This window comes from Oncorhynchus kisutch, linkage group LG8, assembly GCF_002021735.2.
Source record: "Oncorhynchus kisutch isolate 150728-3 linkage group LG8, Okis_V2, whole genome shotgun sequence".
Taxonomy (NCBI): domain Eukaryota; kingdom Metazoa; phylum Chordata; class Actinopteri; order Salmoniformes; family Salmonidae; genus Oncorhynchus; species Oncorhynchus kisutch.
The window spans coordinates 40,633,655-40,651,525 of NC_034181.2; the positions used below are offsets into that span (position 1 = coordinate 40,633,655).

Consider the following 17,871-nt stretch of genomic DNA (forward strand, 5'->3'; position numbering starts at 1 on the left):
CCTTGTGCTTTCCAGAGACCCCATTCGGAGATGGTGAGAGGCCCCCTGCGCCTGTTGACGTCTAGCTCCTTCCGGCTCCAGGGTGAGTGTCGGAAGGCAGCACCCCCCGAGGAAGGCCCAGGGCCCGACATGCAGCTGGTCACCCAGCAGGTTATCCAGTGTGCCTATGACATTGCCAAAGCTGCCAAGCAGCTTGTCACCATCACCACCAAGGAGAACAGCAACTGACCATGACAGGGCTTTTAGATCCCCTGTAACGTCTCCATTTTGTTAATGTATTGTTCATCCTTTAACTTCTGGTTAGAAAAAAAGCATTGTTTTACTGTGGTCGTTTTTTAAATCAGTGTTGATATTTGCATGTAATTTATTTATTTACAAAATGTACAAAATGAGAGTATAAATATTGGGACAAAAAGACTGAGCAGCTATGGGAAATCATCCGTAGCTCTACTAACTGGAAGGGAGAAGCTGTTTTTGTCGTGAGCTACAACGGGAATCTACAGTACAGCCAAATACTGACAAGATGATTGGGCGTTCCCAGGAGACCCTTTGTCGCTAATATGCAGTTTCCTAACCGCACTTCTTAGTTTTGTGGTTCTACATACTTCCAGACACAGTATTTCTCACACCAATGAAGCCATGTTTTTGGTATTTTTTTTTATCTCCCCAACACCTATACCCTCCTTAGAAAGGCCTTTCATCCACTTTGATGCTCCTTGTCGGAACCAGGGGTCTCAAACTGGCGGCCCCCAGGCCAAATGCATCCTGTAAGCAGATTTAATGCCATCCAGCATAGTATTCCACATGGTTAAGGATGTTGTGAAAGCTATGAATAAGCCATAAGTGTATAAACTTTACACACCTTGGAGCTACATAAATAACTATGGCATTCTAATGTACCATTTAATACAATTCCAGCAAGCGTAGGGAGGAATGTTGGGCGATTTGGATCTGATGAACCATCACTCATCTGTGCACATTTTTGTATCCCTGCAATGTCCATGTCTCCCCCATCCAAGTGTAATTGCTTTAATTTCAAAATGCATCTACTAGAACCATCTATGCCTATTATTGCATTTCAACACTTGTTCAGGGGGGCAAATTATGCTCTTCACCAGCAATATGTTGTACTTGTATTGAGTTCTAGTGAATGTTTTATAAGCTAAGATGCTAGACACAGTCTTGTGCTAGAACAGTGTTAGTGCTGTGACAGTGGATAGATTTGCAGTGCAAATAATCATTTGCCCTCTTCCATGTGTTTTTGTGCTCCGTTCTGTAATGCTGCTAGCTTTGACATGTGCAACTAATTGGATAGGATTGTAGATATCTCCACTACAATTCTGCAAGTGCATGGTTGCCGTCAGCAGATGGTTCAGAGCTGTGTTGTACTTGAAATGTAATCAAGGAAATGTCCCTCTGTGCTTGACTCTTGTTCTGAATGGACTTCAAACAGGTGTCAGTTGTGCAGTAATCATAGCCTTATTTTTTTAAATAAACGTAATTTATAATTGTAACCTTGTGCCATGTTGTATTTGGCCACGTACTGTACAACTTATGGACTATTGATGTGCAAAGAAAGGAAAATATGATTTTAGTTAATGGAAAAACCTACAAACAAAAACCCACACCAAGATTACAACACCCTTAAACCAGTTTGCTAAATACGTAACACTTTACAACCACCACATGCAGCAGCTGATATAAGCATGGTGTAGGAATACTTGACACATTTTAAACCCATTAAGAATAATTATTTGTATAAAAACATGATTGTGGAGTGTCTTTTGGCCTCACGTCCAGGCTGATCGAGGTCTGCTACAAATCTATGAGTGGAGGAAGGCAAGAGTATATACAGGGGACAAAACTAATCAATTGCTTTAGCAATTAACAAAAAAAATGGTAAGAAATAGCAATGCAAATCAACTGCAATAGGCTTACATCCCACTCTGTATGCATTTGGACAGTGATGCTAGATGTGGCTCTATACTCCAGCATTTTGGATTTAAGATCAAATGTGTCATAAGACAACAGTACAGAATGTCACATTTTATTTTAAGGTATTTTCATGCATATCTGATTTACTATTTAGAAATTAGCCATTTTTATCTCCAAATACATATGGAGGGGTGTGTATATTTGCCAAATTGATTGTCATCTGTTTAGCTACCAGGTAAAAATGTTGGCTTTGCTTGCCCTAATGAACTGGACCCTGGATCAGTACCTTGTCCTGGTAGCTCTGCTGGGCCATCCTATGAGTCTCCAGCCTCTGCTCATCCTCCTGCAGCCTTTGGGCATCCCTCTCCTTCACCTGCAGGGGAGAGAGAACAATGAGCCACATCATTGGGCCTCCCTCCACTCAATCTAACCCAGGCCAACAACTGACCCCAGTCAACACAGGCTGTTCCTGTTCGCCGTCCTTTGGCCCTCTTCCTCCACCCTCTCGGCGTCTGGTCTGCCTCGCCAGCTCCTGGATCAGCCCCCCCCCCCGCCTCCTCAGAGACTCATCCTGAGCCTGACGGTTCTCCTGCATCTTGAGCTCCATCTGCAAGAGCCATTCAGGGAGCAAAGGGAGAGAGCTGGGATTCTCTCGTCTGCTGTCACTACAAAGACACAAGCTTGGCACTCCTTGGTGTGTTGCACATGCCCTCCCCTCAAGTCCACTCACCTCCTGAATGAGCCTCTCCCTGGCTCTCCTCTCCTACTCTGCCTCCCACTTCTCCCAAACACGCTGGGACTTCTCCCTGACAGGACAAGACATTCAATTAACTTTGCAACACAAATGCAGATCTCCACCCCCAAGTAAGACCTAGACTGGCAGTGGGAGTCATAAGTGGTGATACTACTAACCTGTACAGGACAGCAAACAGCCTCCCACCACCTCTCCAATTGCAGCTATCCCTCGATGATATGCTTCTTCCAGGCGGCGTCCGCCACCGCACTCCGCCACTGCCCTCCGCCCTCCCCCTTGCTCCTACTACAACAGGTCTGGCAGTCCGCCTCCTGGTGGACAACACAGACATTTCAAGCAGAGGTCACTTTGGTGAAAGGGGATGATCCCATTGTGTCAATTCACATGCAGTTAAAAAAAAGGGGGACATGCAAGCTCCTCCTGGGCTCTCTTAGTTGGACAGTGCGATAGCCCCAAATGAGGCTTGTGTAACTTGACTCGTCTTCTTCGCAGATTGGGGACAGGTGGAGCTGATTGGGTCGTTAAGGTGACAAGTTGCACATGAGTTTGGGCTCATCGAGGATATAAAAGTTCCTGGTGCCCAGTCCTGGCTCTCTCCATAAGCACTATTTTGTTTTGTGATCTGGTTGATTGTTTAAGGATTAGGAGCACCCTTCAACACTTACACAGATATAGGTAATATCTCCATTACACCCCTCACATGCCTACTTTCACACATCACAGGTTAGTTTCCTTTGTAGTGTTATACTTTGTTAGTTATTTAATAAATAGCTGCCAAAGTGTGGACTCCTTCGCTTCTTAACTGAGTTTAAATGTATTTGGCTAAGGTGTATGTAAACTTCCAACTTCAACTGTGGTAGGTAAAAATATATATATATACACACACACACACGCTGCTCAAAAGAATAAAGGGAACACTAAAATAACACATCCTAGATCTGAATGAATGAAATATTCCTATTAAATACTTTTCTTTACATAGTTGAATGTGCTGACAACAAAATCACAAAACTGATCAATGGAAATCAAATGTATCAACCCATGGAGGTCTGGACTTGGAGTCACACTCAAAATTAAAGTGGAAAACCACACTACAGGCTGATCCAACTTTGATGTAATGTCCTTAAAACAAGTCAAAATGAGGCTCAGTAGTGTGTGGCCTCCACATGCCTGTATGACCTCCCTACAATGCCTGGGCATGCTCCTGATGAGGTGGCGGATGGTCTCCTGAGGGATCTCCTCCCAGACCTGGACTAAAGCATCTGCCAACTCCTGGACAGTCTGTGGTGCAACGTGGCATTGGTGGATGGAGCGAGACATGATGTCCCAGATGTGCTCACTTGGATTCAGGTCTGGGGAACGGGCGGGCCAGTCCATAGCATCAATGCCTTCCTCTTGCAGGAACTGCTGACACACTCCAGCCACATGAGGTCTAGCATAGTCTTGCATTAGGAGGAACCCAGGGCCAACCGCACCAGCATATGGTCTCACAAGGGGTCTGAGGATCTCATCTCGGTACCTAATGGCAGTCAGGCTACCTCTGGCGAGCACATAGAGGGCTGTACGGCCCCCCAAAGAAATGCCACCCCACACCATGACTGACCCACCGCCAAACCGGTCATGCTGGAGGATGTTGCAGGCAGCAGAACATTCTCCACGGTGTCTCCAGACTCTGTCACATGTGCTCAGTGTGAACCTGCTTTCATCTGTGAAGAGCACAGGGCGCCAGTGGCTAATTTGCCAATCTTGGTGTTCTCTGGCAAATGCCAAACGTCCTGCACGGTGTTGGGCTGTAAGCACAACCCCCACCTGTGGACGTCGGGCCCTCATACCACCCTCATGGAGTCTGTTTCTGACCGTTTGAGCAGACACATGCACATTTGTGGCCTGCTGGAGGTCCTTTTGCAGGGCTCTGGCAGTGCTCCTCCTGCTCCTCCTTGCACAAAGGCGGAGGTAGCGGTCCTGCTGCTGGGTTGTTGCCCTCCTACGGCCTTCTCCACGTCTCCTGATGTACTGGCCTGTCTCCTGGTAGCGCCTCCATGCTCTGGAGACTACGCTGACAGACACAGCAAACCTTCTTGCCACAGCTCGCATTGATGTGCCATCCTGGATGAGCTGCACTACCTGAGCCACTTGTGTGGGTTGTAGACTCAGTCTCATGCTACCACTAGAGTGAAAGCACCGCCAGCATTCAAAAGTGACCAAAACATCAGCCAGGAAGCATAGGAACTAAGAAGGGGTCTGTGGTCACCACCTGCAGAACCACTCCTTTATTGGGGGTGTCTTGCTAATTGCCTATCATTTCCACCTGTTGTCTATTCCATTTGCACAACAGCATGTGAAATTTATTGTCAATCAGTGTTGCTTCCTAAGTGGACAGTTGTTTAAGTGTTCCCTTTATTTTTTTGAGCAGTAATATATATATATATATATATATATTTGGTTAGGACATCTACTTTGTGCATGACGCAAGTAATTTTTCCAACAATTGTTTACAGACATTATTTCACTTATCCACTGTATCACAATTCCAGTGGGTCAGAAGTGTACATTCACTAAGTTGACTTAGTGACTTTGTTGACTTTAAACAGCTTGGAAAATTCCAGAAAATGATGATGGCTTTAGAAGCTTCTGATAGGCTAATTGACATCATTTGAGTCAATTGGAGGTGTACCTGTGGATGTATTTCAAGGCCTACCTCTTTGCTTGACATCATGGGAAAATCAAAAGATATCAGTCAAGACCTAAGAAAAAACTATTGTAGACGTCCACAAGTCTGGTTCATCCTTGGGAGCAATTTCCAAACGCCTGAGGGTACCACGTTCATCTGTACAATCAATAGTACGCAGGAATAAACACCATGGGACCACGCAGCCATCATACCGCTCAGGAAGGAGATGTATTTTGTCTCCTAGAGATGAATGTACTTTGGTGCGAAAAGTGCAAATCAATCCCAGAACAGCAAATGACCTTGTTAAGATGCTGGAGGAAACAGGTACAAAAGTATCTATATCCACAGTAAAAATGAGTCCTGTATCGACATTTACCTGAAAGGCTGCTCAGCAAGGAAGAAGCCACTGCTCCAAAACCACCATAAAAAAGCCAAACTACCAAAATGGGGACAAAGATTGTACTTTTTGGAGAAATGTCATCTGGTCTGATGAAACAAACAAAAAATGTTTGGCCATAATGACCATCGTTATGGTTGGAGGAAAAAGGGTGATGCTTGCAAGCCGAAGAACACCATCCCAACCGTGAAGCACAGGGGTGGCAGCATCATGTTGTGGGGGTGCTTTGCTGCAGGAGGGACTGGTGCACTTCACAAAATAGATGGCATCATGAGGGAGGACAATTATGCGGATATATTGAAGCAAAATCTCAAGACATCAGTCAGGAAGTTAAAGCTTGGTTGCAAATGGGTCTTCCAAACGGACAATGACCCCAAGCATACTTCCAAAAGTTATGGCAAAATGGATTAAGGACATCAAAGTCAAGGTATTGGAGTGGCCATCACAAAGCCCTGACCTCAATCCTATAGAAAATTTGTGGGTAGAACTGAAAAAGCATGTGCGAGCAAGAAGGCCTGAAAGAAGGCCTACAAACCTGACTCAGTTACACCAACTTTGTCAGAAGGAATGGGCCAAAATTCACCCAACTAATTGTGGGAGGCTTGTGGAAGGCTACCCAAAATCTTTCACCCAAGTTAAACAATTTAAAGGCAATATTACCAAATACTAATTGAGTGTATGTAAACTTCTGACCCACTGGGAATGTGATGAAAGAAAGAAATGTTTAAATAAATCATTCCTTCTATTATTCTAACATTTCACATTCTTAAAATAAGACAGGGAATTTCTACTAGGATTAAATGTCAGGAATTGTGAAAAACTGAGTTAATGTATTTGGCTATTTATTTATTTTATTTTTATTTCACCTTTATTTAACCAGGTAGGCTAGTTGAGAACAAGTTCTCATTTGCAACTGCGACCTGGCCAAGATAAAGCATAGCAGTGTGAACAGACAACACAGAGTTACACATGGAGTAAACAATTAACAAGTCAATAACACAGTAGAAAAAAGAGGGGAGTCTATATACATTGTGTGCAAAAGGCATGAGGAGGTAGGCGAATAATTACAATTTTGCAGATTAACACTGGAGTGATAAATGATCAGATGGACATGTACAGGTAGAGATATTGGTGTGCAAAAGAGCAGAAAAGTAAATAAATAGAAACAGTATGGGGATGAGGTAGGTGAAAATGGGTGGGCTATTTACCAATAGACTATGTACAGCTGCAGCGATCGGTTAGCTGCTCAGATAGCAGATGTTTGAAGTTGGTGAGGGAGATAAAAGTCTCTATGGTGTATGCAAACTTCAACTGTGTGTGTGTGTATATATATATATATATATATATATATTCTTTATTTAACTAGGCAAGTCATTTAAGATCAAATTCTTATTTTCAATGACGGCCTAGGAACAGTGGGTTAACTACCTTGTTCAGGGGCAGAACGACGGGTTTTACATTGTCAGCTCCGGGATTCGATCTTGCAACCTTTCGGTTACTAGTCCAATGCTCTAAACACTAGGCTACCTGCCTAGAGCCATTGATCCAGATTGAAAAACTCACCTATTCAGTTAGCTATTTAGAAACTGCTGCTGTTAAAGACAATCGCAATGGACAAAGCCGTTACTGGCTAGGTTATTAACGCTTTAGGTTTGCTAATTTAGCTAACGTAGATTCAAAATATCATGACGTATCATGACACCAGCAAAACATTATCAAGTCGTAGCAAACGTTAGCTAGCGTAAAATTCGCATTTGTATTTACAGAGATACTGTTGAATAACATTGCTTACCGGTCTACGTTCCTTCTCCCAAAAATTATTTTCATATAAATTAGCTAGCTATGTTGGACAACTGGTGAACATCCTTGCATTTCTTTCTCTTCCCGTTTCACTTAGTAACCAATTATCTTCCTAGTTACACTATGGCGCATCACAAGGGTCAAACAGCGCAACGAGAATAGCGTTGTAAATGATTGGCAATTGATTAATGTATGCCAAGTATACACGCAGCACTTCAACCCAAATCCATGATTTTAATTCAGCGTTTTATCATTAGACCAGCTGGTAGTATTGAATTTTGCCAGCAACTGAAACTAGTGAATTTGCTGATTGATTGATTGGTGATGGGTAGGTGGTTTCCCTGACTGGGACAATCAGCGAAAGGAACAGCGCATGCCTTCATATTGGCCAGTGCAACATACTGTATGCTACTGTAGCGACTCTAACCAAACACCTAGCGACCTCACCATGAGTGTTCAGATCTCTCCGTAACGGCTAACAGTTGGGTGACAGTTCTATTATGTATGTGGTTCAATGTGCCCTCTGACTTCGCTACATTGGTGTTAGAAGAGGGATGACCCAACAGACATCGATGTCTTCTAAGCGCTCAGTGTGAGAAACGTACATGGGTAGTCTTCGACAGCATATCCCAACGTAGGAGCAAGATCAAGGGACTTGTTAGAGTGAAATGTGGGACGGGACGAGCTTTCTGAAGACAGGGGTTATGTGTATACACCTATTAGTACAACACCTTGTCAAGAGGTCTTTGCATAGCAGGTAATGTGTTGGACTGACAGTCGCAGTGACCTGGGTAGAGGTAACCCTCAGAATTTGCGGGAGTACATTTCCTGCAGTAATTGTATGCAAATCCGTTCTTGGCCCACTGTCACCTAGTTGTGATTCCACATTGCATAAAGAAGCACACTAGGAGTAGGCCTAAAGTGGAGACATAATTGTCTGATTAATTATTTATATATAGCTAAATATTTAATGGAGAACAGATCATTCTAGGCCTTTGTCATCTGTATCTGCTATATCAAGGAATTAGACCAGAATTACAAGGTTTTATCTTAATTTCTCTGCGAAATGTCTAGCAGTGCACAATTAGTTAAATTTGAATATAGTATGCTCATTTTATTCTAATTGTATTGTTGATCACTAGACAGTTGCAGGAATACCTACATCACTTTCACAAGTCCTTTTCAATGACCACATGAGTGAGCATCATCCATCTACTGACACCAAAGCAGCAAACAACAGGGGCATATTCATTTCGCCGATTCTGATGCAAAACGTTTCTTAAACGGAACGAAACTGAGAGGAAACTATATGAATGTGTCCAATAGAAACTCTTGTTTTAGTTGCAACTGTTTGGCTAATGATTACACCACGGGATATAATCCACTTGACCGTATAATGATGTCCCTCACTAAAAAGTACCCAGCTCCCTGACCAATTCAGCATTTAAAAAGGCAGCTTTTACAAGTTGCATAGGCTACTATTACACAATGTCCTACATGTTGAGACCGTTCTGCTGTCAGATAGAAACCTATGCAAAATTCCATGTAGGGTTTTAACCCTCATGTTTCACTTGATCGATGCACTGCTTCCCATCTATTTAAATGAGCATTCTGAGTCAGCTTCTGCTCTTTCCAGGCAGCTTTCAGACCAGAAAGGGGCGTGCACTGTTGGAGAGGCTCACAAACTCACTTCGGTGGCAGTTCCGGGTTTTACAAATCACTTCACTGGTCGCGGTTATTGTCAGAGATATTGTGTGTAGTGTTCACGATGGCTCTTCTTATGGAGCACCAATTTAAACAGCTTCCAGCCGATAAACAAGTGGAAACTAGATCATTCTTGGAGTCGGTGTCGTATCTTCCGCCATTCTTTGGTAAGTAGCTTGCAAACTATGATTTGAGCTTGCTACATGAATTCTAGCCACAGTATGTGCATAGACTACCACCGAAATTGCTCGCTATTTTGTTGCAACAAACAACATATTGTCCGTTAAGCCACACTATTTAATACAGCCCATTATGGATAAAGACAATCTTATGATCATACTCTTGTGGCTAGCCATCAGCTTGTCATAGGCAAATTGCTTTTCTCTGAATATGTTGTATGCCTGCAAGGGTAGAGTTATCAACATTTGATTGACCTGACAATGCCAGGAGTGAGGAGAAGTATTCATATGTGTAGAAAACGGACTTAAATTAACTTCATAGTCTGATTTGCCTGTTGGATAGTTTGCTTTTGGGATTTCAGAATGTGAGAAGCAATCTGTCAAAACACCTCTGTCAATCCCAAGCAATTAAATGCCATAAGGGACAATCTTTTTTTGGGATCGTATGTCTCTTTATCAAGCAGTCAACAAACCTTTTGCATTAATAATTTAATTCACTGGCCTCGATTTGAAGTTGTTAAAATTGATTAGCACGGTGTTGAGTTCCCCTTGGCCATTCACTGACTGTGTAGCCCATCGGGCATCATTGTGTGGCTTCATCCTGTATGCCAAAGATACGCTATTGAATTCGGCAGGTGAAACCTCTGAAAACACCGAAGTCTGGTGTTGATATTAACATCTTTCAATTTCGTTGTCAGTGATCCAACTGACCTAATAATTTCTTAGGCAACTTTCCATTTGATCAACTCAAGAAACTGGATAAGTGTTTGTATGGTTTATTTCGTGTTCTTTCTTTTTTTTTAAATGCTGTAATGAATTTTGTGTCACAACTCAATTATACATAACTGCTACATTGATTTGTGACTATGTTGGAATTTCAAATCTCTTTGGAGGATATGCCTAGGATAGGATCTTCTCTTTGTTTTTCCACCAACCTTTAACTCAGTTGTATGTTTACACCTGGTGTTAGGATTCATCGACAATACAATTGATGACCTCTGCTTTCATCACGTAGCCTGGACCTCCCAAAGCAACCGCACAAAAGCATTATGTGGAAGCAATTTGAGAGAGAGAGAGAGAAAAAGGGTTTTGTTTGTATGGGGTGGAAAATGAGAGATGGGTATCTTTGGTGGTAGTCATGAATGAATAACATTCAGGATCGATGGATTCATGTCTCTCTAAATGATAAGGACAAAGGTGGGGCTTCTCTGTAACTAGAGAAGATACCTGTACCACTTGCACAATGGGTAGCCTTCTGGAACTAACGGTTGTCAGTTGTACTCCACTTTAAGCCGTGTGTTGTCGGAATGTAAGTCTTCCACTGGGCTACCCCAAATGAACAGCCAGGCCCCCTTTTATGTAGTTATGTCAATGTTGGTCCAATGTTGGTCCTGTTCAAGGTCTCGCCAAGGTTCAAAGAGACCGATGATGTGAGGATATATTTCCTTTTCCGGTTGCATAGATAGGCCTAGGGCCAATGATGGGATGCATTGGATTAGACCCATTTGGATTTGGCACGATACTAGGACCTACTTAAAGTTTTATGAGTCTCTCTGGTGCTTTCAGAAATCTGTCAGGTGCTCTGAGCAGAGTGAATTATTTAGCATTTTGTTGATTTTCAAGTTCAATAAGAGTTTGCTGTCGACCTACCGTTTTGTATCAAAAGCATTCAAGTACATGATCAGGATGCAGCTCAGAATCCTGTTCTCTGTTTGTCTCAACCCTGTGTTTTTCTAGTTCTAATGAAAAGGCTTTGTTTTTCCAACGTATGCCTCTCAAAAGTATTTGACAGCGCGTAGGGGTTTATTAGGCTGCTTTGTTAATCTTCAAGGGACGTGAGCCATTGAGGCTACAGGTAGTCCTGTCTCTCTTTCTCTCTCGCTCTCGTTCCACCTCAAAAAGCACACCCACCATCTCAGATTGTTCTGAAATGATGTACGTTATTAGAAACAGAAGATCATTTTGTTGAAATATAATTTGATCTAAATGATTGCATCCAAATTGACAATTTTAATGTATAGGATTCATATAATATTCAAATATAGTAACAAACATCTCAATTGGACCAAACTTAAATGTAAAAAAATTTGACACGAGGAATCCAGAGGAGTGGTCAAAAGCTACCCACGGACCCCTCACACACCCCACACCAATCCCACCCCAAAAACAAGTATATAGTATGGAGCTGCCCCTCAGGGTATTCTTTGTTCCTTCATCCTATGTAATGTATTCCCAGTGAATTTGGTAGTTTATTTTCCATATTTCAGAGAAATGTTATTGAAGTTGTAGGATGGAACATGAGCCTAACATCTTGATATTACCAAGTTTGAAGCCCCCCCCCCCCCCCCCCCCCCCCTTCAATGTTAAAGGGATAGTTCACCCAAATTACATTCGTTTTCTTCAATCTATTGACAAGGTATGACAGCCACCCGTGCTTTGGTTTTGTTGGTCACTGTATCAACTGCTAAGCAATTGTGGCACAATTCCAATGCAAATAAATTGTACCTATATTAGCATTTTCACACCATGTTTAAGTGTCCTAAATTGTATAATTTTTTTGTTGTATTTTCACCCACCTTTTTCTCCCCAATTTTTGATCTTGTCTCATTGCTGCAACTCCCCAACGGGCTCAGGAGAGGTGAAGGCGGAGTCATGCATCCTCTGAAGTATGACTCACCAACCGCGCTCCTTAACTTCTTGGTGACTGGGGGGCAGTATTGAGTAGCTTGGATGAATAAGGTGCCCAGAGTAAACTGCCTGCTACTCAGCCATAATAGCTAGAAGATGCATATAATTAGTATATTTGGATAGAAAACACTGAAGTTTCTAAAACTGTTTGAATGATGTCTGTGAGTATAACATTACTCATATGGCAGACGAAAACCTGAGAATTTTCAACCAGGAAGTGGGAAATCTGAGGTTTGTAGTTTTTCAACTCATTGTCATTCCAATATACAGTGTCTGTAGGGTCATTTTGCACTTCCTAAGGCTTCCACTAGATGTCAACAGTCTTTAGAACCTTGTTTCAGGCTTCTACTGTGAAGGGGGGCTGAATGAGAGGGGATTGAGCCAGGTGTCTGGCAGAGTGCCATGGGCTCGTGACTCGCGTTCATGTTAGAGTTACCTCTCGTTCCATTGCTTTTCTACAGACAAAGGAATTCTCCGGTTGGAACATTACTGAAGATTTATGACCAAAACATCCTAAAGATTGATTCTATACATCATTTGACATGTTTCTACGGACTGTAACGTAACTTTTTGACTTTTTGTCCGACCTTTCCGCTGGACTTGCACGCGCGTCATGAGTTTGGATTTGTTTACCAAACGCGCTAACAAAAGGAGGTGTTTGAACATAATTGATGAACTTTATCGAACAAATCAAACATTTATTGTGGAACTGGGATTCCTGGGAGTGCATTCTGATGAAGATCATCAAAGGTAAGTGAATATTTATAATGTTATTTCTGACTAATGTTGACTCCACAACATGGCAGATATCTTTATGGCTTGTTTGGGCTCTAAGCGCTGTACTCAGATTAGTGCATGGTATGCTTTTTCCGTAAAGTTTTTAAAAAATCTGACACAGCGGTTGCATTAAGGAGAAGTTTATCTAAAGTTCCATGTATAACAGTTGTATCTCTTATCAATGTTTATTATGAGTATTTCTGTAAATTGATGTGGCTCTCTGCAAATCACCATATGTTTTGGAACTACTGAACATAACACGCCAATGTAAAATGAGATTTTTGGATATAAATATGCACTTGTATGCTTGAGGAATTTTAATTATGAGATTTTTGTTGTTTTGAATTTGGCGCCCTGCACTTTCACGGGCTGTTGGCGAGGTGGGACGCTACCGTCCCACATTTCCCAGAGAGGTTAACACCGTCAGCTTAACCCGGAAGCCAGTAGCACCAATGTGTCAGAGGAAACACTGTTCAACTGGTGACCAGGGTCAGCCTGCAGACACCCGGCCTGCCACAAGGAGTCGCTAGAGCGCGATGAGCCAAGTAAAGCCCTCCTCCACAGTCCAAACCCTCCGCTAACCCGGACGACGCTGGGCCAATTGTGCGCCGTCCTATGGGACACCCGGACACGGCCGGTTGTACCACAGCCCAGGAATGAACCCGGGTCTGTAGTAACGCCTTAGACTGCTGCGCCACTCGGGAGGCCCAAAAATTTGATTGTTTAACTCCATGATGTTACTTGCAGTTGTCAGAACCTGGTAATATCAGGATGCAGGATGGGACATGAACCTAACAACTTCAATAACTAATTTCTCTGAACAGTAGGGGGGGGGGGGGACCATCACTGAATACATTACATAGGATGAAGAAACAATACTTTGAGCCGCAGCTCCATACTACTCATCAGACATGGAGATACTGCAGCCTGTTGTTGGGATTGGTGTGGGATGTCCATGGATGCCTTTTTGACCAAAAAAATGGATTCATGTCTTACTCATAGTTACAAAGAAGTTTCAGCAAAATAGTTTTGCAGTAATGCTAATTGTATCCCTCTCTCCTGTATTATCCTAGTTCTTATCCTAGCTCTTGGGAATGTAGACAAAGCTGACGTGTGAATTGTGGAGGATGTTATTTCTCCAGTATGGGCAAACATGGTATTTTTACATCTCTCGACAGACTGCCTTGGCTCTACTGTTTTTGCTCCAATTAAAGCAGACATTGTAGGGAACATCACGGTAAGTAGCCTACAGCAACATTTTAATTACGGTCAAAGTTCAAACTGGTAACCTTAGATCCATATGGAAACAAACTATATTACTGTACTATCCCTGTTTAGACAATCAAAGCAGTTTTTGACAGCAACCCTAGCAGGTTCAAGACCCTCCAAAAAATCCTGGAGGCAGAGAAGGAGCTGCATGGAGCAGACTGGCCCAAAGTGGGAGCCACCCTGGCACTTATGTGGCTAAAGAGGTCAGACAACCTTTTACTTTTGGATCTTGAGTCGGTTCTTAATGCCTACAGCTGTAATGCATTATGATGCAGATATAATGCATTATAAGACTTGTCATGAGCGTACAATCTCTGCGTCATCTCATAATGATTCTAATAAGTGCCAGCCGTTTTGATTCAGTAAACTTCAATTGAGGGATATTTATATCATCCTTATTATAAGACATTATAAAGCCTCATATCTGCTCATAATAATAAAGGGATGTACCTAATTGCTTTATTATAAAGCGCTCTCCCTGACATTTCTGTTCCCCTTGAGTCTGTCTACTTAAATGTACTGTATGTTGGTCCACGTTTTTGTATAGTCTGTCTGATTATGTGATTTGTTTGTTTCCTTGTTCTTCATTGACCAGGGGACTCCGATTCATCCAGGTCCTGCTACAGAGTCTGGTGGATGGGGAGAAGGATGAAAACAACCCCGACCTCATCCGTGTAAATTGCACCAAAGCTTATGAGTTGGCCCTGAAGAAGTACCATGGCTGGCTGGTGCAGAAGCTCTTCAAGGTAAGCGTCTCACCATAGCATGATTGCTTTGGATTACTGCTTGATTACGCAGCTTCTCCATTGCCATTTTAAACTGTGCAAGTGTAGCTGATAGTTTGTTTATTTATTTACATTTTATTTATTTATCTATATAAATAGATTTTTTTAAATAAATCGATTGGTAGGTAGTTGTGCTAGTAGTGGCCATTATTAAAGTGACCTTCACTGAGATATAAAAGACAACCTTAGTTTATTGTTCTGACGAGTCTGCATTTTGAACTGACTTTACTTGAATGTCTTCCACTGAAGGCAGCCGTGTTCGCAGCTCCCTACAAGGCAGATTTCCTGAAGGCACTGTCCAAGGGGCGGAAGGTCAAGGAAGAGGACTGCCTGGACAAAATCCGACAGTTTCTCGTCAACTTTACTGCTGCTAATGATGCCATCTATGAGATGTACACCAAGATGAATGCCGAGCTAGAGTACACCGTGTGACCACGCAAGCTAACCAATGATCTGCCCCTCCCATTTGGACAATTACAAGCAGTGAGAGTTGCTATGCTTTCCTACAGGTTTGTGTGTGTGGGTGTCTGTGTGTGTTAGATCCGGTGTTGTGTCACACATCCAGTCTGTGCTCTTTCTAAGATCTCCTTTGAGTGCATTTGCTTGCTGCTCTTAATTTCTCTGTCAACTGTTTTGTGGCTTATTTTCAAAGCCTCAAGCTTTCTTACAGGGAATAGCTTTCAATATGACCCGAGTCTTTACGTGGCGATTTGTGTTTGATCGTTATCAGGTTCACTAGGCACAAAATGAAAGAAAACGTACTGAAATGGGGAGGAACTACCTGGACTTGTCCAATAAGAAATGATCATATTTGTTTTCCACTGCAAACCGTTTTAAACCATTTGCCATTTCTTGCCCCAATGAACATGACCCAGTTTCATAGACCAAAACTGCAGATGCATCTGGACTGTCGAAAGTATAGTTTATGGATAAACGTTTCAGTCAACTGTAGTTTATTTTCACTGAAATACATTTTTAATGTTTTATTACCGTGATTATAAATTAATCTTACACAAGTTACTTGGGTATTATTACTTTGTGTAGGTACGTTTCATTTTATTATACACAACCGCATAGCGGGCAGTTCCGTAGTACTCTTTTAAAACTACTAACCGTAGAGATGGAGGAAATGATTGTATTATTAATTGCTATTTGGGAATTGTTTGCAATCACATGAGTAACCTATGCACTTTGAGAATGTTTAGAGGATTGTGGTAAATGAATATCAAAACCAAAAATATATTTAATTCATAATTATGTATTTTCTCATGATATTTGAATAATTATATACAAATATTTGTATTTTATATTAATGAACCTTTTAACTCTGCTGGTATGTGATTTATTGATTCTATCTACTTGAAAATGTCATCTATTTCTTATTTGTTTACATGTTAGGATTTTCTGACTTTGATAATGCAACTCTGTATCACTAGGACAGCAAATATACATTTTTTTTGTGTTAATTCTCCATCCTAAGAGCTGATTCCATTGGTACATCAATGGAATTGTGTGTTATTAAATATATTGTGTTATTGATTAGTGTCTTATATAATCATATCTTTGAACTCAACTAAATCTCTGGTTTTCATAGTCAATAAACCTGCTAAAGTAAACACTGTCAAGTCAAAGTGATGATTTGTTTTATAAGTTTAAGATTCAAATAAGTGAGACTTTTAAAGTGTTGTGTAAAAATAAAGCCATTTTGTTAGAAAGGAAATATTGTATAACCATTACTTGACGAGTGACATTGAAATCAATCCATGGGAACATTTAATTTTAGGCTGTTTTAATAAATGTGATTTAATTGTGAAATAAAATCATGATGCCGTGTTCAATATGAATAGTAAACCAGGTTTATTTGAAGTGCTTTGTAATTGGAGTGGGTGATTCAAGCCATAGACTATTGCCCTCTAATATTGTTAACCTAACTGTGCCTTCTGCTAGTGACACAGAGGAGATGGTGAACTCACTGTCTTTGTCTTCATCCAACAGTGCAAGTTTACTGAATGGCTGCCTCTTGAGTTGGGTCATGTTCATTACGCACCAAACGGAAGAAATGCATGTTTTCCATTACGGTTCCAAAATGTTTTATTACTGTGTGTTTATAATGAACACAACACTTGTAGACAATTTGTCTTGCTCCATCATGCGCCATGTCATGTAGCTTAGCTTGGGATGCCTCGGTTTCAATTCTGAATTTCTTCCTAATACCATCTCATGTGCCTCAAGATAATCTTTGTGTAAGTTTGTTTGTACATTGACATACTCTGTCATTGCTGAAGAAACTTCTGTAATCTTATAAAATGAAGAATGTTTCGGTGAGATGTTTCCCTTTCCATGCCCTATGCAATAGGAATTAGTGTGGTTGCCTGGACATCAAACAATGTCATAAGACCTTGTGGAATTATAGCAAGTTTCAATTAACCATTAAATACACTGAAAATGGATTGCTTATTTGAACTGTTTTTCCTTTTCTGGCTATGAAAATGTATTTATCTCTGAAAACATTTGTGTGATGAAAAGCATTTAATTGCAGTGCATTAATGCTGCAAGATCATTTATTATTTTCAACTGATATTGTAAACTAATTTTCACAATAAACCATGACCAATTGTAATTTCATATTGAATCGTGCAATTGTTATGACTGAATGTGTGTGCGTATTTTGTGAAATTCAATGGTGCATGGCCACACACTTCAGTTACAGCAGCCTAGGTTTAAAGTATATTATAAGCGCAACATGAGCTTTCATGAGCTGAAATAAAAGATCCCAGAAATTTTCCATATGCACAAAAAGCTTTCTATCAAATGTTGTGCACAAGTTTGTTTACATCCCTGTTAGGGAGCATTTCTCCTTTGCCAAGATAATCCATCCACCTGACAGGTGTGGCATATCAAAAATATGATTG

At 41.4% G+C, this 17,871-nt stretch overlaps 3 protein-coding genes across 17 annotated transcripts in view; 2 read left to right on the plus strand and 1 right to left on the minus strand.

The window, feature by feature from the left end:
- LOC109895666 (ARF GTPase-activating protein GIT2) overlaps positions 1 to 1,514 on the plus strand; it is a 33,626-nt gene extending 32,112 nt beyond the window's left edge. For 14 of the 15 annotated variants that reach the window (XM_031830365.1, XM_031830367.1, XM_031830374.1 and 11 more), the window contains one exon: positions 16 to 1,514. In XM_031830365.1, the coding sequence (XP_031686225.1) occupies positions 16 to 228 (213 nt within the window). In that variant the 3' untranslated portion in view covers positions 229 to 1,514. The remainder of the gene's footprint in view (positions 1 to 15) is intronic. The other variant, XR_004210823.1, reaches the window with a different exon arrangement.
- Positions 1,480 to 7,685, minus strand: LOC109895667 (trichoplein keratin filament-binding protein-like). The gene is made up of 6 exons (XM_020489552.2): positions 7,550 to 7,685; positions 2,848 to 3,000; positions 2,666 to 2,741; positions 2,384 to 2,542; positions 2,222 to 2,308; positions 1,480 to 1,823 (listed from the first exon to the last, which is right to left on the minus strand). The coding sequence occupies exons 4-6, from the start codon at positions 2,540 to 2,542 to the stop codon at positions 1,791 to 1,793; spliced, it is 279 nt and encodes a 92-aa protein (XP_020345141.1). The 5' UTR covers positions 2,666 to 2,741; positions 2,848 to 3,000; positions 7,550 to 7,685; the 3' UTR covers positions 1,480 to 1,790.
- A 1,503-nt stretch (positions 7,686 to 9,188) lies between these two features.
- gltpa (glycolipid transfer protein a) lies at positions 9,189 to 17,584 on the plus strand. The gene is made up of 5 exons (XM_020489549.2): positions 9,189 to 9,428; positions 14,084 to 14,142; positions 14,244 to 14,377; positions 14,770 to 14,920; positions 15,209 to 17,584. The coding sequence occupies exons 1-5, from the start codon at positions 9,326 to 9,328 to the stop codon at positions 15,389 to 15,391; spliced, it is 630 nt and encodes a 209-aa protein (XP_020345138.1). The 5' UTR covers positions 9,189 to 9,325; the 3' UTR covers positions 15,392 to 17,584.
- Positions 17,585 to 17,871: the final 287 nt, after the last annotated feature.